The 25,924-nt window shown below is 48.2% G+C and overlaps 1 protein-coding gene across 9 annotated transcripts in view; it reads right to left on the bottom strand.

The window, feature by feature from the left end:
• PTPRU (protein tyrosine phosphatase receptor type U) overlaps nt 1-25,924 on the bottom strand; it is an 81,563-nt gene that overhangs the window by 41,497 nt on the left and 14,142 nt on the right. For all 9 annotated transcript variants that reach the window (XM_057702937.1, XM_057702947.1, XM_057702966.1 and 6 more), the window contains exons 2-11: nt 24,008-24,139; nt 20,739-21,010; nt 20,128-20,209; nt 19,908-20,023; nt 19,324-19,498; nt 18,427-18,720; nt 7,788-8,096; nt 3,412-3,521; nt 2,867-3,068; nt 2,412-2,514 (exon numbers count right to left, since the gene is read on the bottom strand). In XM_057702937.1, coding sequence (XP_057558920.1) covers nt 2,412-2,514; nt 2,867-3,068; nt 3,412-3,521; nt 7,788-8,096; nt 18,427-18,720; nt 19,324-19,498; nt 19,908-20,023; nt 20,128-20,209; nt 20,739-21,010; nt 24,008-24,139 — 1,795 coding nt within the window. The remainder of the gene's footprint in view (nt 1-2,411; nt 2,515-2,866; nt 3,069-3,411; nt 3,522-7,787; nt 8,097-18,426; nt 18,721-19,323; nt 19,499-19,907; nt 20,024-20,127; nt 20,210-20,738; nt 21,011-24,007; nt 24,140-25,924) is intronic.

The raw sequence follows: 25,924 nt of genomic DNA, 5'->3' as shown, positions 1-25,924 counted from the left end.
GCTCTGCCTCTTACTAGCTGGGCAAGTCACTGAAGCTCCCTGGGTCTCAGTTTTCTCCTCTGTAAAATGGGAGTGATTACAGGACTGTTCCCTAAGGTAGAGGTGAGGGAGGAGGCAAGTTTAGCAAGCAGCCAGTGCCTGTCGGCTGTTAGCACTGTTACTAAGACTGAAAGAATGTGGGCCCTGCTCAAGGGAACCAAGCCCTAAAGCCCCAACCTGACTCCTCAGTGAGTCCTCCAGGGCCTGGGAGCCCCAAGCCTCAGGCTCCACCCTGGTCCCCGCCAGCTCCCTCTAGGCTTCAGTAAATTCGAGCAAGACATGATGCATTCACTCATCCAGAAAGTGTTTACTAAGCTCAGACGTAGACCCCGTGCTGGGCACTTGGGGATCTGGGCTTCCTGGAACTGCCCTCCAGTGGCGGAGCCGGGCACTAAGCAGGCAAACGAGGTCACACTGAACCCACATCTCGAGTACCCTCCCAACCCGGAGGCAGCCTTGAGTCTGCAACTCGGAGCCTGCCGTCTCCCGGTCCTGATGGCTGATTTGTGTTCCCTGGTCTGTTTTCCCTCCGATTTGTGTCTCCTCATCCCGACTTGTGTGTTTCTATTTATTTTCATCACTTTACTGAATGGCCTTTTGCTGTGAGCTCCTCCAAATCCTCTGTGGAACAAAGCCAAGAGTAAATAAATGAATGCTGACAAATTTAAATATTTTCAGTCCCAGCCTCGGTCATGTCTTGGCATGTGACACCCCATACTGACAGCCTGCACTCTGGGAAAGTAGAAATGCCTTTTCCTTGCTCTCCAGCTGTTTCTTTTGAACTCCCAGTTGGGAGGGAATCACCCCAGCACCCTGGGCCAGACAGGTTCATTCTGTCACTAGCCAGTCCAGGCCCTTCTCAACCCTCCACTTCCTAGACTGATGTGAGGCCTCTCCTGGCCCCAAGTCGCACCAGGAGATGCTAATAATCATTAGCCGTGAACAAAGCACATCTTGATCTGGGATGATCCCCATGACGCACTCTAATGAAAGGGAGGCTCAGAGAGGTGAAGGGACTTGCCTAAGGTTGCACAGCCATCAGGCCTCTCCCCCTCACATGGTCCACCCCTCACCCAAACCCAGCCTTGCCGTCATCATCCCTGAGGGACGCTGACCAGGCCTGCTCACAGGATCCCCGAAGGGGACAAGGAAAGGAGAAGGTGCTGCTGGGTTTCCCAAATCCTCCCAGATTCAGTGGCAAGAGGACCCTGAGGCTCCTGCTAAAGGCCAAATGCCCCTGAGATGCCCAGACTTTTTTCTGGGTTTCCCCTTAGGGTCTGGGTATCAGCCCAGGGCAGGCTTTGCAGTGGCAAATACAGGAGAGGCAAAGCAGGAGAAAAGAGTGGAAGGGGGGAGAAGTGAGGAAGTGAGGGGGTATCATGGGTACCTGGGTAATCCACTGCCTTCATGGGGGGCTTAAGAGGACCCTCCCATGCCCAAATGCAGGCTGTCACCCTCTCCCAGTGCATGAACCTTTATGGAAGGAGGGGGTGGACCAGAGAGGCAGAGGGGCTCTGTGACTTCAAGGAAAGGTACAGGCTTTGCAGACAGACCTGGCTTCCAATCCCAGTGCTATCATTTACCAGCTGTGTGGCCTTGGGGCACATTATTCAGGCTCTCTGAGACTGTTTCCTGATGATAAGATAAGGGCTCTAATACCCACTCTACAGGCTGCCATGCAGATAAAATGACTCGTGCAGGTAAAGTCCCTAACACGACATCTGGCTGACAGGAAGTATGAGCGCACATCCCACAAACACACTCACACCTCCACACCACACATCATACACATGTCACATGCCTTCATCTCACACACACACACACACACACACACACACACACACACATACACACACCTCATCTTGTCTCCAGCACCTTCTCCCCAACAGAAACAGCCACTATGGCATCAGCTTTCTTTGCAAAGATGTGGGGAGGGCAAGCTCTTGGCCACTTCAGAGAGATGGCCCCATCTGGCTGGCTGCCCTAGCCTTCCAGAAAGCCCATCTCTGTGTCTCCCTGGACAGGATCCTCCAGGGAAAAAACTGGGAAAAACAAGGCCCCGAGAGTTCACTTCTCCAAGGTGTCAGAAGGAGGCCCTCTGGAGAGGCCTGAACAGTCCCCTCTCCAGGCTGGATGTTGTCCAGAGATCTCGTGACAGTCACCACCAGACACCCCGTAGCCTCAGAGGGGTGTGACCGCAGGCTTCCCACCTGCCCAGGATCACAGAATATCCTCCTGATACTCTGAATCCTGCGTGGGAGACTGAGCAAGGACAAGGGTCAGCTAGCCTGGGGGGTGGGGGCTCTGGGTCAGAAGAAGAGCCTCTGCTCTACGGCCCCGACTTCCCGCCACATCCGTGCAGACATCCCCACCTGATGGGGGCCCCGCGGCCCTGTGCCGGCCTCAGCAGCACGGTGATGGTGTTCTCAGACTCGCCCAGTGGCGACGGCATGTCGGCATAATCAAAGCTGGGAGCTGGGGAAAGGGACAGAACATAAGCACGGAGCCTGGCCACTGGACCAGGAAGGCCAGGCCTCCAGCATCCTTGAACCCTGTACTTAAATCTCTTCCCCTTCAGCCTTCGCCTCCTTCTTCCCTCTGACCTAAGCATCCCTGACCCCTGACCTCAGCCCTCAGATTCCACCGACCAGGCTCCAGACCCCTTTGATTTAATCCTCCCTGACCCCTGACCTCAACCTCTAAATGGTACATCTATCTCAGCAGGAGCCCTCCATCACTAACCCCAGGAAGCCCCACCCCCTACCCACGGAACCCTGGGACTCTGGGCCTCCTCTAAAGGGTCCAGGCTGGGTCGGGCGGGGCTCACCTGAGATGTTGGTGGTGATCTCAGTGAGCGCCGCCTGGCCAAAGCCTTTGCCAGTGCGGGCCCGCACGGAGAACAGGTAGGTGGTGCCCGGGTGCAGGTTGGAGAAGACATGGTAGGTCTCATTGCGGAGCTTGGAGATGGTACGTCGTGGGCCCGGTACGTTCACTGCTGGGTCTGATGACTCGATGCTCTGGTAGCTGATCTGGGGGCAGGATGGGCAGATAGGCGGGCACAGGGATGGGGAAGGGCATCACTGGTCCCATAGCCTCCCCCAATCATGGTTCAGGTGAGCCAGGGATAAGGTTGCGCAAAGGGGAGAGGCTTGGGGGCACCATGGACACCCCTTAGTCCAGGCTTCTGGGCACCTCTGCCTCTCTCTTCTGCCTTCAGGGCCCCTGCCCCCATAACCCGTGGGGCACAGATCCCAGCCAGAGTTGAAGGAACCCCGATGATGACCTCTGTTCTTCTATGCCATACACGTCCCTCTCCAACCTCTGGGCCCACCTTCTACCAGGGGCCCCAGTTGTAATAGGGTCCAAACCCACCTCATACTGAGTGATGAGGCCATTGGGTTCCTGGGGCTCCTCCCACTTGAGGAAGATCATGTCCTCTAGTGGAGTGAAGGTCAGGGACTCAGCCGCGATCCCGCCAGGCACTGCGAGGGAAAGGTGACATGGGGCAGGGAAAAGCAAGCTTTGGAACCAGATACCTGAGTTCAGATTCCAGCTTTACTATTTCCTAGCTGGGATGCTTGGACCATTCAGCCTCTCTGAACCTCAGCTTCCTCACCTGTGAAATGGGGATGATAATAACCCCTCCCTCACCAGAATTAAATGATGTGATGTACATAAAGCCCCAAGACAAATAAATATCAACACTCTCATATGGTTCAGCCTACGCCTGAGTACTTGAAAAGGGCAGCTGGCATTTTCATCACTGTGCAGGATGCATTTGGCAGAGAAAGATGAATGCTCCTATTTTGTTCCAGTTGAGTAGTTTTCAGAAAATATAGACATTTGCCAGAAAAATGAAAACAACTGCATTAGAGTGGCAGGATTATGGGTGGAGCTCTTGTCTAAAACTTACTAATTACACAAACAATATGTTCGATGTAGAAAATCAAAATAAGCATAAAGAAAATTAATGGCACCTACATTTCCATCACCCAGAGATAAATACTGTCAACATTTCAGCAGAAGCCCTTTCAGGTATGGTTTGGTTTGGTTTTGGTTTTGGTTTTAGGTATCATCTTAATATTAGGCTCAAGGAATTTCTCCTAGGAAGAGAATAGCCTTTGTTTGAGAAAACACCTTGATGAACCACTGTGGGGAAGCTGAGACCAAGGTAACAATCAGTGATAGCTCAAGGGCCTCGGGTTAACATGAACAGCTAACAAGGCGACACCTTGCTACCCACCCACCAAAATGATAAAAGGAAGAAGACAATTCCAAGTGTTGGTGAGGATGCAGAGCAACCAAAATTTTCACACACTGCTACTGGGAGTGTAAATTGATACAACCACTTGGGAAAACTGGATATATCTACTTATCATGAACCCACATCCTATGACCTAGCGGTTCTACTCCTAGGCATAAACCCATCAGAAATGTGTAGATCTACCAAGAAAAGAAAGAATTTACAAGAATTTTATTTGCAACACAATTTAAAATAGTTGAAAACAATCCAAATGCCCAACAACAGTAAACAGGATAAAGAAATGTGGTATATTCACATAATGGACTATTCACCATTGAGAGTGAATCCTCTAGAACTGTACACATGACAAGGCTGAATCTCTCAAGCATCAAGCTGAGAGAAGGAAGCCAGTCCTAAAAAGAACGCTTCCATTGATGTAACGTTCAAAACCAAGCAGAAATTCATCTGTGGCATTACAGGTCAGGATAATGATTACCTTTGGAAGGCTGTGAGGGGGAGGGTGCATAAAGGGGGGCTTCTGGGTGGCTGGTAATGCTTTTTCTCTGTCTGGGTGTGGGTTATCCTGATGAGTGCAGTCTCTGAGAGTGCATTGAGCTCACCACTTAAGATAAGCACACTTCCCGTAAGTATTATACTAACACTTCAAGGAAAAGTAACAAGTATTAAGTAATGAGCAGTTATCGGAGGGAGCGGGGGCAGAGGGAGAAGAGGGGCAGAGAAAGAAGAAAGAAAACCAAGTGGGACTTCCCTGGTGGCACAGTGGTTAAGAATCCACCTGCCAATGCAGGGGACATGGGTTCGATTCCTGGGCCGGGAAGATCCCACATGCCGTGGAGCAACTAAGCCCGCGTGCCACAGCCACTGAGCCTGCACTCTAGAGCCCGTGCTCCGCAACAAGAGAAGCCACCGCAATGAGAAGCCCGCGCACCACAATGAAGAGTAGCCCCCGCTCTCTGCAACTAGAGAAAGCCCGCACACAGCGATGAAGACCCAACACAGCTAATAAATAAATAAATAAATATTATTTTTAAAAAAGAAAAAAAGAAAGAAAACGAAGTAACCCAAGTGAGGCCTGGCCAGGGTTGGAGGCAGGGATGAAGTGGCCACAACAACATAACTTTCAGGGGGAGAGGGGAAAGGTCAACAGATTTTAAGAATGAAGCAGTTTGATATTCAACTTGAGGTCACTTGAGAAGGGTATCAGTATATGCTACCGCAAAATATGCCACTTGGCATGAGATTATTTTGAGCTGAACTGAGAAGGCAATGTAGGAGCATACATGAGAAAAAATTCTCCACCCTCCCCCTCTTTGCCTAAAAGTAGGACATAAATTTGTAAAGGTGCCCCCCTCCCCTCTCTACCTGGAAGGACAAAAGTTAATCACTGAGAAAACTAGACCCTGATCAGCCTGAAGGAATCAACCTAACAGACTTTACAGACTACCATTAGTTTCCCCATATATTGGGTTGGCCAAAAAAGTCGAAAAGCCCAAACAAACTTTTTGGCCAGCCCAATATTTGACTTTGCCTAATTTGCTGCCCGTAGAAGCTCAAAGTCCTTTCCCTTTGTCTTTTCACTTCTCTAAAAATTCATTGTTCTTTTGTTAAGACCAGCTATGTAAGCTCAAGTTCTCACAACCCCACTGAGTTACTCATCACTGAGTACCCCCTTATTATGTGTGATGCACGTGTCCATAAACTACTGTTTACTAGAATGGAAAATAATCTGAAAAAAATTATAGATAGATGAATCACTTTGCTGTACACCTGAAATTAACACAATATTGTAAATCAACTATACCTCAATTTAAATTTTTTTAATAAAATAAATAAAAATAAAAATGAACTCCTCTTTGTTTTTCCCTTGTTCATCTGTCTTTTCTCTGTCTAATTTACAAGGCCCAGCCAATGAACCTAAGATGGGTAGAATAAAAAAGTTAAGTTTTTCCTTCCCTACATTTGCAGTGATTCAGGGTAAACCCCTCTAGTCCTCACTCTCACCCCCATCAAATCCTCAGCACATCAGTGCCTCAGGTGAGTGGGGTTTTCTAGAAAGCAAAGAGGGAGCTGAATTTTATATCTGGGTCACTGCTGTGCAGAACAGAAAATTGCATTTGTGGGGAAGCAAAAAAAAGAAAACTATTAACCAAGAAGCTTAAGGGTACCTGGGATTTTACAGCAATCTGGAGGAAGGCTTTTGCTGGCATTAGAGTATAGCAGTTGAGAAAAACAACTCTCAAACAGATGGCCAGGTTTGAAACCCAGGTCTGCTACCCATCTACTAGCTATGTGACCTTACCTGTAAAATGGGAATGGTAATAGTAACCGGATAGGGCTGTCATGAGAATCACATGCATTAATATATGAAAAGCATTCAGAATAGTGCTTGACATGTAGTTAGTGCTTAAATATTAGCTTGACATAAGTAGAACAATTGCACCCAAAAATGACAGAACGCATTTTCTTTAAGTACATATGGAACTTTTATCAAAATTTAACCATATGTCAGGCCATAAAGCAAGGATCAAATTTCAAAAGACCAAAATTAGAGTATGTACTCTGACCATAGTGGAAGTAAGCTAAAAGTCAGTAACAAAAAGATAATTAGAAAAATCCCAGCTGCTTAGAAATCAAACAATATAATTCTAAATAACTCTTGGGTCAAAGAATAAATCATAACAGAAATCAGAAAATGTTTTAAACTGAGTGACACTGAAAATAGGATATGTCAAAACTTGTGGGATGCAGCTAAAGCAGGGCTTAGGGGGAAATTTATAGCTTTAAATGTATATATTAGAAAGGAAGAAAGGCTCAAAATCAATGATCTAATAAACTTCCATCTCAAAAAACTAAAAGAACAGTTGATCAAATCCAAAGAAAGTGTTTTAAAAAAAGAAATGAAAAGAAAATAAACATTCAATAAAGAAAATAAACTAGGTCAAAAGTTGGCTCTTTGAAAAGATTAATAAAACTTATACACCCTTACCAACAGTGAACATGAGAAAAAGAGAGAAGACACAAATTACCAATAACAGGAATGAAAAAGGCGATAGCACTATAGATCCTACAGAAGTTTGATAAATATAATAAGAGAATATTATAACCAACTTTATGTCAAAAAAATTTGACAATTTAGGTGAAATGATCAAATTCCTTAAAAACTCAGTACACAAAAACTGATACAAGAATAGAAAATCTGAATATTCCAATATCTATTTTGAAAATTAAAATTGTTATTTAAAAACCTGCCACAAAGAAAACTCTAGGCCCAAATGATTTCACCACTAAATGTCCTCAAACATTTAAGGAAGAAATTATACCAACTTAAGCCAAAGTCTTCCAGGGAATAGATATTAGTATCATTATTTTATTGTTATACAGTTGGTTTAATCCTAAGCAAAAAATTTCCTACAATAATTTCAATCTCAGACATGTAGCATATATGGGAAGCACTGAGGGCACTAGGAATCAGGAGGCCTCTTACCGTCTTCGTCCGTCTGGAAGGTGACCTCCTTGCCCTCCTTGCGCCCCTCAGGGTTAGTGAGGACAAGCCGCACATGGACATTTCTGTAGGGCAGTAAGTTCTTGATGGTGTAGCGGCTGACACCCCGCTCCATCTTCACACACTCCCGGATGGTCTGGTTGTGGCTGCTGCCCAGGGTGTAGTGATAGCACAGGGACACAGTGTAGGTGTGGCAACGTGTCACGTTGTAGCCCAGCGGTTCCCACTGCAGAGTCAGCTGGCGGGCCTGGATCTCAGCAAAAGCCAGGCCTTTGGGGGCCCTCATTGGCTCTGTGGAACCCAGGAAACAGAGAGAAAAGGTAGAAGAAATGGGAGGAGAAGAAGTAGGACAGGAGAGAAAACATCAGTTAGTTGATGGAAATCAACCCTCCTTTGCCCCCAAGAGCCCAAGGAGCCCCCTAGAATAGCAAACAGGGAGTAAAAGTGTGTGTTTGGGGGCCACATCTGAATCCTGGCTCTGCCACTTGCACCTGGCAACCACTGGCTAAGCTGCTTCACCTCTCTGAGCCTTAGTTTTCTCAACTGTAAAATGGCATAAGGATGGCTGTGAGGTTTAAGGTAATACATGCAAAGCATGTGCAGTAATGGCTAATATACAACAGGCCCTCAAGAATAGTAGCTATAATTTTTTTAATAATACAGTTCACTTCCTACTTCTAGATCATGCTGGAGGATGTCAAGACAGTCTGAATTAATCAATTGCTATATTTTCCTTAATTTATTGATTCCAAACTTGTTCTAAAAGAGCTTATAGTAAAACGCATGATACGATAATATAGAGAAGTCAGGATGATGGGGGAAGTGAGAGCCAAATTGTTAAATAATGCCAGAAAATGTTAGGAAAACAGAAATGCATGCCATTAGGAGCTAAAGATAAGATTCAAATTAGGTGGTGAGTTCCCTGGCTGCCAAAGGGAAAAGGGAAATATAATGTTAGATGATAATAATGGCTGTTACCATTTATCAGGGGCTTTGTATGTGATAGCATTGTTCTAGAGGCTTTAAAATGCTTTATCTCATTTCTTCCTCTCTGTAATCCAGTAGACAGGTGCTGTATTAGCCCTGTTATACACATATAGAAATGGAGGCACACAGGAGAGATTAAGTAACCTGCCCACAGTTGTAAGTGGTAAAGCTGGGATCCAAACCTGGACAGGCTGGCTTCAGAATCCATACTCTTAACCACACTACCCTGCCTCCCCATGAGGAATTCACCAGCCAAAAAATAAAAATAAAAATAAATCACACCAATGCCTCCAGAAAGGCAGCTACCCCAACATGAGGAAGATGTATATTACTGTGCTTTACAGCCTCTTGATGAGTCCATGCAACCAGAAAGTTATCCTCATTTTATAAGTAAAGAAATCAAGGCTTCTGAAACAAAGCCAGGCTGGAGCCCAGGGGCTCAGGCCCCAGTCCTGAATCTGCACTGACCAGCTGTGTGATCCTAAGCAAATCTCTGGGCCTCAATTTCCTCATCTATAAAATGATGGAAGAAGCCAAGATTACTAATGATCCTCTTCTCTCTTGCCCCCTGACTGTGCGGGTTCTATGACACACTGCAAAGCATCCCCAATTAGAGGACCTCAGGACACACCTTAAGAACAGGAAAGAAAGTACTACTGGTTGGCCTCTTAAGATAATTAGGTATGACCCTATTACCATTTTTATATGATTAATCTGCTCAGGATGTTCTTTACAAAGACAATGCAAAGAGGAACAGCAAGCTGCTCTTTACTTGGGAGTGAAGGGGTAAGGGGCATAGCTTTAGACATTGATCCCAAGGACAGCACAACGCAGGTTTGTTTCCACCCAGGAGCTTTCCTTCCTTTCTCCTTCCCTGGACCACAGGCAAGTGGCAGTCTCCAGTCATGCATCAGACCACCAAAGAGAGATTTCAGCACATGCTAGGAGCAAGGCCCACCTCTTGACTTCTTACAGAGAGTCTGGTCCCCTCTCCCCACAAACAAGGCAGACCCAATTCCCACCCGACAAAAACATTAAAGGGCTGGCTCCCTGCTAACTGCAACCTGAGGGCTGCTGGCTGCAAGCCCACTTATCACACTTGTGTTTTCTCTCCCATTTCTGACCCACAGAGATTTTCTTAATGTTTTTCTATATAGTTTTGTTTTAACCCGTCGTTCTTATGTGTTTGGAGAGCAGTGGGCAGGTTTTGTGTGTGCTCACTCTGACATCTTGTTCAGAGGTCCTCACTTTATTCCCTGACTTTCTGGCTCTGGTCCTGGTTGCCCGATGTGTCCTCTCCCAAGTTGTCTATGGGAGCCCAAGTACCATGGCTTTATTTGCACTAGTGAGAGCAGATCTCGATTCCCTGCAGCTCTGCTCACACCATCCCCATTCCCAGGAACACCTGCTCCACATTCTTTCACATCCTTCCAGGTTTGGCCAAAGCACACTTCTTCCTTCACCCTCCTGCAGCATTTAGAGAAGGACATGAAACGTTAAATGTAAACTGGTGACAAAAGCCAGGTTGGGACTATGACAAACAAGACGATAAGTGTCCCACCCAAAAGGGGCAGCTGCCACACAGTTCCAGGCGATGTTGCCACACAGGACTACAGGCTCAGGGTTGCCAGATCCTCCCATTTCTTAAGAGAAGCCAGAAATTCCAAATTTTTGTGTGTGTGAAATCTCCAGATTTTTAAATACTGGCAACCTACTCAGGTTTTTTAAAACCACTTTGCAAGGGACTTCCCAGTGATTAAGACTCCGTGCTTCCAATGGAGGGGGGACGGGTTCCATTCCTGGTTGGGGAACTAAAGTCCCACATACCACGTGGACAAAAAAACAAACAAAACCAACAAAAAACAAACAAACAAAAAAAACACTGGGCAGGGCACAAAATAGTAACCTCTAACTTGGAGGATGAAACTTCCACCCTCGTGCTTCAGTATCTCCTTCTTCAACGGCTGTGCTAGTCCCATCCACCTCACTAGAAGGTCTTTGAAAAGAAAGCTCACTTTTCTTTCTCTCCCTACCCTGAACAAAGCTGGGCAGATCCAGAGGCTCGAATAGTTTGTTGACTACAGGCTGATATGTTGATTGAGGGGTGTGAATTCATGAGTCTCTCTGTGTTTCCAAAAACCATCTGGCACCCAGACACACTCTCTTCAGCTGCCAGCACACACTGGCAGAAGAGAACTTGGGGACCTCAAAGCCCCAACCCTCTAAATTCCAGCCAGCTGTAGGCCACTCAGAGATCAAAGGTCAAAATGCACATTAAAACAAGAAAGCTAACAGTAAACATCCGTTAAATTAGGTCAAAATGTGTTGATTTTAATGATGCTAAAGAGGATTCAACAACCCTGAAACATTAACTGTTTCTTGAGGAAGGGGCTTTGGAGTGGGGTCAGGCACTCCAGAGTTCAAATCCTATCTCCACCTCTCATTAGTTCTGTGACTTCAGGCAAGTGATTTAACCCCCTTTCAACATCAAGTTCCTTGACTAAAACACGGAGATACAATAACACCGACTTTGAAGAGCAAGTGTGAGAGTTACAAGATAAGATGAGTCTAACCTATGGTAATTAATTAATGAATAGGTGCATGCTAGGGGTGAAATACACCCTTATATACAGCAGCACCCTTTATAGGAGTGGTATCAATTAGTACAGCCATTTTTTAAAGCAATATATGTCAGAGCCCTTTCTTAAACCATCCCTGACTACTCATCCGAAAGAAGTAACTCAAGGAGGAAATAAAGCACAATGAGCACTAAGTTTTTTAATACAGTATTATTCACAATAATAGGAATCTAGAGACAAATAGCCCAGCCATATGGAGACACTCAGTGGACTCCTACAGCCAATAAACATAATTATAAACAACATAACACATGTAACATCGCTAAGAAAAGGAAGCAGAATACAGAATGCTTTCTACATCCCAGTGACAAGGGTGTGAAATGTGTGCTGTAGGCATATGGGCAGAGATGTGAAGAAGGCAGGAAAACGAAAACAGCTGTTGGGCTAGGATGGTGAGATTTAGAGTGATTTGTTTCAAATGCCTTCTACTGATGTTATTATTGTTACAGTAAATAATATTGTGGGAGGGGAGTTTCATGGGGACCAAGGAGATGACAACACAACTGGCCAACAGCAACACAAGGCGCCTAAGCAAGGAGGGAGTGGTGATGCCAACGAAGAGGAGGCAGGGCAAGTTGTTCAGATCCTATCTGCCTGGTCCCTGCCCCAGCTTCCATCCCGGCCGGCCTACGTAAAGTGTTTAGCAGTGCCTGGCACAAAGTGGGCACTCAGCCCACATCGGCAGCTGCTGCCGCTGTTCCTGGTGGTGTGGTGGTAGCAGTGGTGGTGGTTTCAAACAGTAGATTGGAAGTCAGGACCTTCAGACTTTGGTTCTGACTCTGCTACGGGCTCACTGGGTAGATTTGGGCAAGTGACTAAATTTCTAAATCTGTTTTCTCATCTGTAAAATGGAAATACTCAACAGCTGTCTCCATAAAACCTGGGTTCTTAACCCATTATATGATCACAGGAAAGTGCCTTCCTCTCTCTGGGTTGCGGTCCCCCCATCTGTACACTAAGGGGAGTGGAAGAGAGATTCTCCGTGTACCCCTGGCTCTGATTTATTTTATTCTAAGTACCTAACCAGAACTGGCTTTGAAGAGTTAAAACCACCATAACAACAACAGTTGTCATTTACTGAGAGCTTACTGTGTGTTAGGCACTATACTTCACAGGCATTTGACACATTTACATGCATTCACCTGCATTTAACCCAAAACACTGGAGGGTCCCACAGTTCAGGTTTCACTGCTCCTCTCTTTTCCACCTACACTTATTCCCTAAAACCTAAGGACTAGATCAGGGGTTCTCAACCTTGGCCTTACTGACATTTCAGACGAGATCATTCTTTGTTGAGGGGGCTGTTTATATACTACAGGATGTTTACCAGCTTCTCTGGCTTCCTCTCCCTCTTAGATGCCATTAGCACCCCATCCCCAGTTGTGACAATCAGTATGTCTCCAGACACTGCAGATGTCTCCTGGGAGACAAAAATCACCCCCTAGTTGAGAACCACCAGCATAAAAGATCTCATCCAGTCTCATGGCTTTAAATACCATCTACACCATGTCTATACTGACGACTTTCAAATTTATATCTGCAGCCTGAACCTCTTCCCTGAACTCTGCACTCATAAATCCATCCGCCTGATGGATATCTCCACTGGAACGTCTAATAGGCATCTCAAAGTCAACATTTCCAACACAGAACTCCTGATCTACGGCCCCCCATCACACCTGCTCCTCCTGCAGTCTGCTCCCTAGCAGTAAATGATAACTCCATTCTTCCAGCTGCTCAAGCGAAACACCTTAGAGCCATCCTTGACTTCTATTTCCCTCTCTCACTGCACATCCAATCCATCAGCAAATGCAGTTAGCTCTACCTTCAAAACAAACCCAGGAAATAAACCACTCTTCACCACCAGCACCACTTCCTCCCAGCTCCCAGCCTCCACCATCTCCCAGCCAGATTGTTGCAGTAGCCTCCTCACTGGTCTCTCCTCTGGTCCCCTTGCCCTCCTGGCATCTCTTCTCCACCAAAGGACCAAAGTGATCCTTTTAAACACAGTAAGCAATGTCACTCCTGCTCTCCAAACCTGCAATGGCTTCCCAGCCCACTCAGCGTAAAACGGATCTGAGTTTTACATCCCCAGCATGACTTTGACCTTCTCTCCTGCCAGCTCCCCCTCAGCCACTAGACCACAGCTATACTGGTCTCCTTGCTGCTCCCCACACATGCCAAGCACACCACAGACTTCCTTGCTATTAGGTCTGCCTGGAATGCCCCTTCCCCCAGCAATTCCTCCAGCTTCCTGCATGGCTCTGTCCCTCACCTCCTTCAGGTCTCTGCTCAAACATCACCTTCTCGGTAAAAGTATAGTGTGATTGCATGTAAATGCATTAAATGCCTGTGAAGTATAGTGCCTAACACACACCTGAGCCTTTTTGAAATAACAATTCTCCTGTGCCCACACCCCGTACCCCTTCTTGCTTTATTCTTCACAGCCCTGATCATCTGACAATCTTTATATTTCACTAGTTGACTGTCTCCTCCCGCCAGAATGTGAGTTCCATGCAGAGCTCTGGCACAAGGAACTCACACATTAGTGGCTTTTATCTGTCTTGGTCACAGTCTTATATCCCCAGCAACTAAACAGTACATGACAAATAACAGGCACTCAATAAACATGTGTTGAATGAATCTTCACACTTACCCTGGATGGTAAAGATTATTATTATTCCCATTTTATAAAACAAGGGGACTAAAGCTTGGAGAGGTTAAGTAACCTGACCCAGATTCCTCAGCTATAAAGTAATTTCCCCTGGAATACTCTTACCCACCAACCAATGGTTTCTCTAAATATGGCATTAAACTATATTTTAGATGGTTCCTGGATCAGCTTTTTAAAACACTTAAAAATATTGATTGGCAAAAAATAAATAAACCTTGACCTAAACCTGTAGCTTACCCAAAAATTAACTCAAAATGAATCATGGATTTACATGTAAAACTACAACACTTTAATTTAAAAAAAAAAAAAAAAGGAGAGGACTTCCCTGGTAGTACAGTGGTTAAGAATCCACCTGCCAATGTAGGAGATACCGGTTCGATCCCTGTTCCAGAAAGATCCTACATGCAGTGGAGCAGCTAAGCCTGTGCACCACAACTACTGAGCCTGCACTCTAGAGCCCATGAGCCACAACTACTGAGCCTATGTGCTGCAACTACTGAAGCCTGTGTGCCTAGAGCCCATGCTCTGCAACAAGGGAAGCCACCACAACGAGAAGCCTGCACACCACAACAAAGAGTAGCCCGAGCTCACCACAACTAAAGAAAGCCCACGCGCAGCAGCAAAGACCCAACGCAGCCAATAAATAAATAAATAAATTTTTTTTAAAGAAAGGAGAAAATTTGGGGGCTCTAGGGTTAGGCAAGGAGTTCTTAAATTTGACACCACAAGCACAATTCATAGAAGAAAATTTTGATAAATTGGCCTTCATCAAAATTAAAAATGGTTGCTCTGTGAAAGCTCAGGTAAAGAGGATAAAAAGACTAGCCAAAACTCAGGGAAAAATGTTTACAAACTACATACCCGACAAAGGACTAGTATCCAGAATGTGTAAAGAACTCTCAAAGCTCAACAATAAAAAATGAATAATCCAATTAGAAAATGGGCAAAGACATGAATAATTCACTGAAGAGGATATGCAGATGGCAAACAGCACAGGAAAAGATGTTCAACATCACAAGGCATTAAAGAAATGCAAATTAAGACCAGGATGGGATATTACTACACACCTCTCAGAATGGCTAATTTTTTTTTAAATAATAATAATAACACTAAATGCTGAGAAGAATGTAGAAAACTAGATCACTCATATATTGCTGGTGAGAATGTAAAACAATACAGCCACTCTGGCAGTTTCCAATAAAACTAAATATGCAATTAACATATGATCCATCAGTTGTACCCTCAGGCATTTATCCCAGAAAAAATGAAACATTATGTTCATGAAAAACCTGTACATGAATGTTCAAAGCAGCTTTACTTGTAATAACCAAAAACTGGGACCAAGTTCAGGTGTTCTTCAACAGATGAATGGTTAAACAAACTCTGGTATATCCATACCACGGACTCACCCTAACCCTAACTACTCAGCATTAAAAAGGAATGAACTATTGATTTACACAACAACTTGGATGAATCTCCAGGGAATTACAATAAGCAAAAAAGCCAATCTCAGTGCCAAGACAATTTAATGGGAAAAGAATAGTCTTTTCAATAAATGGTGCTGGGACAACTAGACAACCACAAGCAAAAGAATTGAGATTGGACTCCTACCTCACACCATATACAAAAATTCACTCAAAATGGATCAAGGACCTAAACGTAAGAGCTAAAACTATAAAACTCTTAGAAAAAAATAAGGGTAAATCTTCCTGACTTTGAATTAGGCACCGGTTTTTTAGATATGACATCGAAAGCACAAGCAACAAAAGAAAAAATAGATACACTGCACTTCATCAAAATTAAAAACCTTTGTGCTTCAAAGGACACCATCAAGAAAATTAAAATACAACCCACAGAATGGAAGAAAACACTTGCAAATATATATGATAAGGGTCTAGTATCCAGGATATATAAAGAACTTTTACAACTCAATAATAAAAAGACAAAAACTGAACTTAAAAGTGCGAAAAGGATCTGAAGAGACATTTCTACAGAGAAGACATACAAATGGCCAATAAGCACATGAAAAAAATGTTCAATATCATTAACCACCAGGGAAATGCAAAAATCGCAATGAGATACCACTTCATACCCACTAGGAGGATTATAATTAGGTGACAGGTAATAACAAGTGTTAGTGAGAATGCAGAGAAACTGGAACCCTGATACACTGCTGATGAGAATGCGAAGTGGAGGGGCTGCTTTGGAAAACAGTGCAGCAGTTCCCTAAATGGTTAAACATAGTTACCATATTATATATACGACATATATACATATATATATATGCTATATACCCAGGAGAAATGAAAACATCTGTCCATACAAAAACCTGTACCTTAATATTCACAGCAATACTATTCATAATAACCAAAAAGTATAATCAGGGCAAATGCCTATCAACTGATGAGTGGATAAGTAAATTATGGTATGTCTACACAATAGATATAATTCAATAATACTAAGTACGAATGCATGCTGCAACATGGATAAACCGTGAAAAATTATGCTAAGTGAAAGAAGCCAGTCACAAAACACTACATATTGTATGATGCCATTTATATCTGTCCACAAAGAGGCAAATCCATAGAGACAAAAAGTAAATGAGGGATTCCCTGGTGGCGCAGTGGTTAAGAATCCACCTGCCAATACAGGAGACACAGGTTCGAGCCCTGGTCCAGGAAGACCCCACATGCCACGGAGCAACAAAGCCTATGCGCCACAACTACTGAGCCCATGCGCCACAACTACTGAGCCCACGTGCCACGACTACTGAAGCCCACGTGCCTAGAGCCGGTGCTCCACAACAAGGGAAGCCACCACAATAAGAAGCCTGCACACTGCAACGAAGAGTAACCCCCGCTCTCTGCTACTATAGAAAGCCCACATGCAGCAACGAAGACCCAATGCAGCCAATAAATAAAAAAATATATGTATATATAAAAATAAATAATTTTAACAAAACATTTAAAAAGTAAATGAGTGGCTGCCTTGAGCTGGAGGAATTGGAGGAAATGAGGGGAGGGGTGGACTGCTAATGGATACAAGTTTTCCTTTGGGGGAGATGAAAATGTTCTAAAATTGATTATGGTGATGGCTGCACAACCCTGTGAATATACTACAAACCATTGAATTGTACACTCTGAGTGAACTGTATAGAGTGTGAATTGTATCTCACTAAAGCCATTACCAAATTAAAAAGCCAATTCAAAAGGTTATCTACTGTATGATTTCATTACCCACGTAATATTTTTAAAGTAACAAAATTTTAGAAATGAAGGACAAATTAGTGGTAACCGGGGTAGGGGGTAGAGGAAGGGACAGAAATGATATAAAAGAGCAACACGAAGGATCCTTAAGCTGATTGAACTGTTCTGTATCTCGACTGTGGTGGTAAATACACAAACCAACCAATACATGTGATAAACTGTATAGAACTAAATATACACACATACACACAAATGAGGACAAATGAAACTGGGGAAGTCTGAATAAGATCTGTGGATTTTATCAATGCCAGTATCTTGAGTGTAATATTACACCACAGATATTTCCTGCAAAATGCAGGAAACACGGTAAAGTGTATGAGGAAATTTCTCATATTTTTTCTTCCAACCACATATGAATCTTTTATATCACAATAAAAATTCAACAACAAAAACGCTGAAGTCATAGGGTAAGATGATTGTTCTGTTCTCAATTTCTCTTCTGATTAGACAAGAAAAGTCTCCTCTGGTGCAGGTGTGCCATTGCTCATAACAGCAGTCTTACCCTTTTAAACAAGCAAAAGCAGATCTCAGGCTCAATTACCCAGACAGGAGAATCAGCTAGAACTTAATAACACTTTTATTTTATTGTGTTTAATTGCTTATTTTATCTAGATGACACAATGTAGAATTAAGAACACAGATTCTAAAGCCAGCCGGTCAAGAGTTCCAATCCCTCACTGCTCTGCTACTTACTAGCTGTGTGACTTTGAGCCAGTCACTTAACATCTCTGTTAATAATAATCTGTACAGAGGTTACAGATTTTACACCTCATCTGTAAAATGGGTATGAAAAGAGTACCAAGATCATGGTGTTACTCTGAGTTTTAAATCAATAAGTGACACACACATATTTGTATGTGTCCATCACAAAGTGAAGTGTTAGCTATCATTATTTTCTTTACCATAACTCGGATTGAGGGAAAATCACGATGTTTCAGAAAATTTTAGAAGCACAGATCGAGGCCATACTACCGCTGGGAATGTGCCCTTCACCCCTCGTTTGCCCTGAGTCCATACCCGGGTATCCGGAGGAGGGAGTGGGGCCAGGAGGCACCCACCTGCGCACTTGGTGCGGCTGACGAGGGGCGGCCCGGGGCGGCCAGTGCCGCCGTCGCCCGGGCGCGTAAGCAGCACGCTGATCTCGTACTCCGTATCCGGGTCGAGGTGCCACAGCTTGTAGGTCTGCAGGCTGACCGCGTGCACCTCGGCCCACGGGCCGCGCACCATGCGGTACTCAATCTCCTTACGCACGATCGGCCCGTCGCCAGTGATGGAGTTGGTGTTGAGCTGGATGATGAGGTAGGTGGGACCAGCGCGCAGCAGCTGCGGGGGCGCAATGGGGGTAGGGGGCTCTGCGAGGAGATGGGAGAGATACGGAGCCCACGGATGCCGCTAAGAATCCCTGGCCCTCAGCTCCTCATCCCACCACACCCAAAGCCCCCAGAGCCCTCCTGCCCCGCAGGCTCCTCATGCAGCCCCCAAGCCCTCGACGAGACTGCCTCTCCCCACTAAATCCCCAGGCCCCAAGAAGCGCCCCGCTCCAAAAGCTGACCCCGCCCTCACCCCCCAGCCTCTACACCCTCTCCCTCACACCCTTCTGAATCCCCAAGTCCTCGCCTCCAAGGGCTGACCGCTTGCCCGCTCCGGCCAACCCTCGGGCCCACTAGCCAGATCCCGCCTCGCCGGGCTCACACCGTGACCCAGTCCCCACGCGGGCCCACCTCTCAGTCAGGTCCCCTTCACCTTCCATCCCACCAGATCTCGGGTGAAACTTTGCCGGCTCCGCAAGCCCCACCCCGCGGGCAGACCACGCCCGAGTCAGACCCTTCCCTCCCGACCTGTCCACGGGCCACGCCCCCCGACAAGACTCCGCCCCTGGTAGAACCTGCGCCCCCACCCCCCGCTCGCCCCTCGCCTCCCCGAGGTCCGCCCTCCGCAGGCATCCCCGCGCTCACCTTTGACGATCAGCTCCGCGAAGTTGGAGACGCCCGCGCCACGCGGGGCCTGGGACACGCAGCGGTACAGGTCCTGCTCCGCGCGGCCCACGGCGGCCAGAGGGAAGGTGGCCAGGAAGCGCCGGTGGCTGATGTGCCGCACGCCGGCCGCGGGCACCAGTGCCCCGCTCTGTCGCTGAGCGGGGAGAGGGGCCACTGGGTCAGCGGCGCCGGGGAAGAAGGGTCGAGATCTCGCTCTGACCCGGGCGAGGGGAGTGGTAAATGCCCCGGCCCCATTTAGCCATCCCTACTACACAGGGGCATTTGGGGTTCCTGGAACCAGCTCTGCCACAGGAAGGTGTGGGTCTGAGTAAGGGAATGTGGTCGCTCTGCCTTTGATGGAAGGTGTGGTTGGAGGATCCTGGAGCCACGCTCTGTCCTCGGGGGACGGGGCACCCAAGAGAGCAGAGCAGAGCCTAGGGAGAGCCAGGACGCATGTGTATGGGTGCTGGAGAATGATGGAAGGACTCAGCATTCCGCAAAGGAGCCAGAACTTTTCATAAGAAGTTGGCCAAGGTCCCCCCCGCACCCCCACCGCCACTCACCTGCAAAAGGAAGCGCTCGGCCTCTGCTGCTCTGCCCGCCGCCATGCACTGGAACGAGGCGTTCTGGCCCGCGTTGACCTCCACGTCCCCCAGGCGGGAGAAGTGCGGGGCCTTTGCTGCCGGAATAGAGCCTTGGCGTGAGCTGGGCCTGCACCCCTTGTCGGCAGGAGCCGCGGTCGCCCGCACCCCTCACCCTGCGCCCCAGCGGGCTGGGACTCACCGCAGGGGTAGCTCAGAAGCAGGATGTCATCTAGGCCCATGTAGCCCCTGTGGTCAGAGGCGATGAGGGCCTCAAACAGCACCTGGGGGAGGCGGGAGGGTCCCTGTGATGCTGACATCCCTCCAGCCCTGCCTGGGGAGGTGCCCACAAGAGTCCCCTTTCAGCTCTGCTCCAGCCCCATCCTCCTCAACAAGCAGCCCAGCTCAAAATCACCCTCCATAGCAAGCCAGCTGGTTGTGGAAGGGGGTGTCAGCACCCAGAGGTACCAAGGTCAAGGCCAGAGGTTCCATCCCAATCCTGGACAGTTACCTTCAAGCCACAAAACTTCCCAGCCAGACAGGGTTCCCAAGTCAGCACTATTCCAACTTACCCCAACCCCAGCCATAAACTATTCCTATTAACAATGGCTTCTGATGCTGACCCAGACTGAACCATCACTGAAGAACCCAATGCTGACCACAGACTGGCCACTGACCTTGACCACAGACCGACTCCTGATGCTGAACACAGGCTAATGCCACCCTCGGCCACTTGCTTACTCTGACCTCACACTGACACCCCTCTAACCACACCCCCAAGCACAGACTGACCGCAGACTGAACCCAGCCCACCTGATATTCATTGGGCCAGAAGGTGCTGACAGCCAGCTCAGCCTGGTGCCACTGACGGCCATGGGATCCCGTCATATTCCAGACGGCACTGCCCAGGGGACCCCCATTGACACGCACATAGATGCCCAAGGTGCCCGGGCTGTGCCCATCCCGGCTGTACAGGAAGTAGCTGAACTGCACACAGTGGGTGTCGTTCTCACTCAGGCTCTGGAAGATGACATGGGCCCGCTGGCCTGGAGCATGCTGGGAAGCGTTGACCATCAGGTAAGAGCCTGGAAAGAAAGGAGGAAGAGGCAGGAGCTGAGAACTTAAGGGAGGATCAGGGTCAGGTGGGCACAGAGGAGGAGGCAGAATCAAAGGACTCCATCTGGCGGCAGGGGCCCTGAGTTCTGGTCCCAGCTCTGACTCACTGGGTAAGTCCCTTCAATTCCCTGCATCTGTTTCCCAAAGGAAAGACTTGGAGCATCAACACACACACAGATCTGGCTTTGCCAAAACCCTTATGGCTCCTCGCCTCACCCTTTACGACCTCAGTCCAAGCCCGTGCTGATCCATCCCTTTCCCCACATTCCGAGCCGTCCCGGGAGGCAGGGACCAGCACATCCATCTCAGGAGTCAAGAGTCTGGCACAGGACAGGCCCTCAAAGTCCACCTCTTCTGAAGCCTACCCTCTCCATCCCTCTGTGGGTGTCTCCCCTGGCCCTTGGATCATTAATAAGGTGTGTATCGCTCTCCCCACCAGCCTGAGATGCCTCAGGGCTCCGCTGTGTCCCCAGCACAGGGTTGCAAGCTGACTGAACATACGGAACATAGACTGAATGAAAGGACCCTAACATCCCTTCCAGCCCCCACCACCCTGAATCTAAATTCCTGGGATACAATTCTCTTGATTTCGAATCTGGAGAAAGGCAGCCCTGCCCCTTCCCCAGAGATCCAGGCTGTGTGCTGGGAGTGGGGGAGGGATATGGAGGAGGAAAGGGAGCTGGACTCCTCAGGACTTGGCTGGGGGATTATGGCCTCCCTTCTGTGGGGAGAAGGCCCCAGCAGCTGCCAAGGGGGTGCCCGCAGCCACCCAGGGCTGCCTCCTCCCAGGCCTGGCTGCCAGCCAACACAAGCTCATTCAGATCCCAAACCATGAGGCTCTCTGCTCCGGGAGGGCTCTCCAGGGATGCCGTTGGAGGGAATCGCATTCATTTCTGGGAGCCAGAAGCCTGTGAAGAAGGAGCTCCTGCATCAGTCCTGGTGGGGCAGTAAACAAAACTCCAGGTCCCCATCCCCACCCAGGAAGGAGCGCATCCCAAGCCCCCAACACAGTCTCTCTTGGCCCACTCCTCCATCCTCTCTCCTCTCCCTGTGAGCAGCTGTGTGTGTATCTCTCTCCCCCTTTCAATCTGACACTTTGTTCTTGCCTCTTCCTCCTGCTCCCTCTGCCTCTCTTCTTCTTCTCTAGTTTTTTCTCACTCTGCATCCCTCCCCTTCTCTTTCATTTACTCCCTTCATCCCTGTCACCTCTCCTTCTCCTCTCTCCTGCTCTCTGACTCTGAGTGCGAATCTCCCTCCGTCCTTCTCTCTCCACCTCCAACTCCCTTTCCTAGAATGTGAGCACTAACACAGCAGAGACTGTCCATCTGGCCCACCACTGCATCCCCAGGATCCGGCCCAAGGCCCACACTATATGCAAAACTTCTCTCCCCCTTTTCTCACTGGGTATGCCTCTGCTTGTGTCCGGGAGAGAGAGAAGCAGAGCCCACACAGGATGGTCTGGACTGTAAGAGGTGAATTCAAATCAGCTACCTTGTACCTGAATGCTAACCTGTACCAGGCCGAGGCTGGGCCCTGGGGATAGGAAGTCGGCCCACTCAGCAGCCCTGCCACGGAGGGCACCTTGACAGATCACTGGTCCCTGCCAGGACAGAGGTCAAACAAGGAGCTGAGAGCCCCGTGAAGGTGGAGATGAATGTCCCAGGGAGGGCACCATGTGAGCAAATGCACAGAAGAGGGGAGGCAGGGGGGCCTCCGGGAGGCCAGGCTGCGGGGGCTGACTGTGCCAGGTGGTGGAGGGCCTCTCTCCTGTTGGCTTCAGGTCCTGGCCCCACAATGAGAACCTTTGCTGCCCCTCCCGCGCACTCTTGACAGCAGACGTGACCTCAGCCATGCTGTGAGCTGAGCAGCAAAAGCCCTGGCCCACTGCTGTGACAGGGCAAAGGGGAGGGGCCACAGACTGCCCAATTCTGGGTTCCCTCAGCAAGCCCATTTGGTCCTCCCACTATGCTATATCCACCGACCCAGCCTTCATCAGTTAATAAAGGTGATAATTTGGCCTCCACCTGTCTTATCCTTTCCTTAATCCCCAGTTGATTCTGCACCCAGTGAAGAGGGGGGCTAGTAGTTGGACCCCCTCAAATATCTCCAACAGTAGCATCTAAGCATTAACTGCAACCTTACATGCCACCCCCATGTTATGTGCTTTATAGGCATTACCTAATAATCTTATGAAATGGATTATTGCGCTCTCCATTTTATAGTTAAGGAAATGGATGCTCAAAGAAAAAAATAAAAAGGAAATGGAAGCTCAGAGAAGTTAAGTGACTTATCCAAAGTCACACAGCTGGTAAAGTGATGAAGCAAAGATCTGAAGCCCAGTCTTCATGACTCTGCAACCAGTGCACTAAAGGCCATCATCAGGGTAGAAAGCCAGGACTAGAATCTACATAATTAGTCTCCTGACTCCCAGTCCAGTGTTCACGATGCCAAATATTCCCCATCCTGAAATAGGAGCAGGGCAAGGCAGAAGCTGGGAAAGATCTGAGACTTCCAGCAAGAAAGCGGCAGAGGAAGGAAGGTTTTACACACATCCAGCCCCCAAGGTTACTGCTCTGTCAGCATCTTCAAGTCCTGGGAGACCAGGATTCAGAGGCTCACAGGGAGAAGAGAGCCTCCCTGAAGGTGGAGGATTTGGGACCTGGCAGGAGTAAGGTGGATCCTGAGCTGAGCTGCCGTAGGCGTAACGGGAGGTGGGCTTTAACTTACAGTTTATAAGGGTCCTTGATGACTTGAACCCGCACCCACTTTACAGGTAAAACTACCTGATGTACACAACTGGTCAGGGTCCAGAGAGCTGCACGTTCACAGTGTCATATGTGTCATTACAGATGTCAGAGCAGATGAGGCCCAGAGAGGTTAAGCAAGATACCCAAGGTAACACAGCGGGTGGGTAACATGCCCCTGGAAGGAGACGAAGGGGGAATGGTGATTGAGAGTAGGCTCACCGTGGGGCAGGTCCGCAGGAGCCCGGGTGCCAGGGTGGATCCGCACTTGCTCCCACTGGAAGTCGTCGTACTGGGCCTGGCTGTACTCACAGGGCACTGCTGGGTCACTTGCCTCCTCAAAGGTGCAGCCGGCTGTGAGGACAGGGCCTGCTTAGCCCAGGCTAGAGCAGGGCTGCTGGCCGGAAGGGCTCCTGGGTAGGTGCCCCCACTGCCCCCACCTACCCAGGCCCACCCTCTTCCCCTCCATCTCCTCAACCCCTCCCCCCACTGCTCCCACCCTCTAACCAAACACTGCCTCCCCCATCCTCTTCTTCTTTCAAGGCCCTCTTTTCCTCGTCTCCTCCCAATGCCAAGACCTCCCCACACTGCCCACCCCAGTAGTGCCCAGGACGCCCCACAGCTCAACCACCCATCCAAGACCATCCTCAACAAAAACTAGTTATCATTATTACTGCCCATTAAAGCCTCGCAACAACTTATGAGATCAGGACTAGAATTATCCCCATTTTACAGATGAGGAAACTGAGGCCCTAAGAGGCTGTGACTTCCTTAAGGTCACACAGCAGGTCAGTGACAGAGGTGGGGTTTGAACCAAGATCCCCCTGACTGCTGCTAGTCAGTGTCCCATCACCTGCCCCTCCATCTTTGCAGAGAGGACAGACAGCGGGCCCCAGGACGGGCAGGGTCAGGAATGCCCTAAGCCAGCCCTGATGGTATCTCCTTAAAAATAACAACAACGTCCACTGATCACATCAGGCTGAGGACGAGCCCAGCATAGTGCTAAACGCTTTAAGTGTGGAGTCCCATTTAGGCCTCGCCTCCTGAGGAGGTACCACTACTGTATTATTCCTACTTGACAGATGGGATTAAGGGATGCACGTTACCCAAAGTCACGCAACTGAGGTCTCTGCCTGGAGAAATGTGACAGGCAAAAGCACAGTCACGTGCGGACTAGGGACACATATGACTAGAGGGAGGAAATGCCCATGATTTGGAAGCAAATGCATAGTTTAAATAAGGAGGGGATTGAAATTCATGTGAGTCCTTTGGTTGGTAATGAGGTCCATGTATCTTAGCTGGCTCATGAGAGCCCTAAGTTGGACCTAATACACCTGAGAACACCACTGGTTCAAGAAAGTAACTGCACACTGGTCCCTGCGCTCACTCCCAAGCGTAAGCGTTTGGCGCCCCATCAGGGGTAAACTAAGGCATCTGAGACCCAGGAAAATGCCTGGACAAGTGATGAGGAAGCAGGCACAAATCGTGCCAGGCCCTGTCCTGGGTGCCTGCCAGCCACTGGTGCTTCTCCGCACTTGACAGATGAGGTGACTGAGGCTTCGAGGGGTGAAGGGATTCATTGGTCCACAGTATAAGGTGGTAGATAAGCGAGTGGGCTTTGGCATCAGACGGACTTGGGACTGAACCTTGACCCTGCAATTTGCCAGCCCTGTGACCGTGACCCTTTCTCATCCTTCGTTTCCCCACCTACGAGTGGGGTTGTTGAGGCTTCAATGCGGGGGTCCACTTAGCACAATGCCCAGCACACGCCAGTGCTCAGGAGCTAGCAGCTCTGCACCCATGCCACTTAGGCCACATGAGTAAGAGCAGCAGGATTTGAATCCATGGTGGTCAGGGACTGAAGTCCACACTTCCCACCAGAAAAGCCTTCACTATGAGAAGGAGCAAGTTTGAGCTGCTTCCCAGCCTCAAGAAGAGGAGAGACGAGAAGCAGAGCGTAACTGGGGAGTGAGTGCCACGTGCCAGGCACAGTGGTGGCATCTGCATGCACAGCTGGTGACCTCACTTCTGGGAGGCTCTGCTGTTTCATCTGCAGCAGGGTCCTCTCCAGGTTGCTGCAGATCAATGCGAAGCAGCATCTCGAAATGTACAGCCAGGCACAAAGGGGCTCGCCATTTT

The sequence above is a fragment of the Hippopotamus amphibius genome, chromosome 1 (assembly GCF_030028045.1).
Source record: "Hippopotamus amphibius kiboko isolate mHipAmp2 chromosome 1, mHipAmp2.hap2, whole genome shotgun sequence".
Classification (NCBI taxonomy): Eukaryota; Metazoa; Chordata; class Mammalia; order Artiodactyla; family Hippopotamidae; genus Hippopotamus; species Hippopotamus amphibius.
This window is presented reverse-complemented; position numbering and strand designations above follow the sequence as displayed.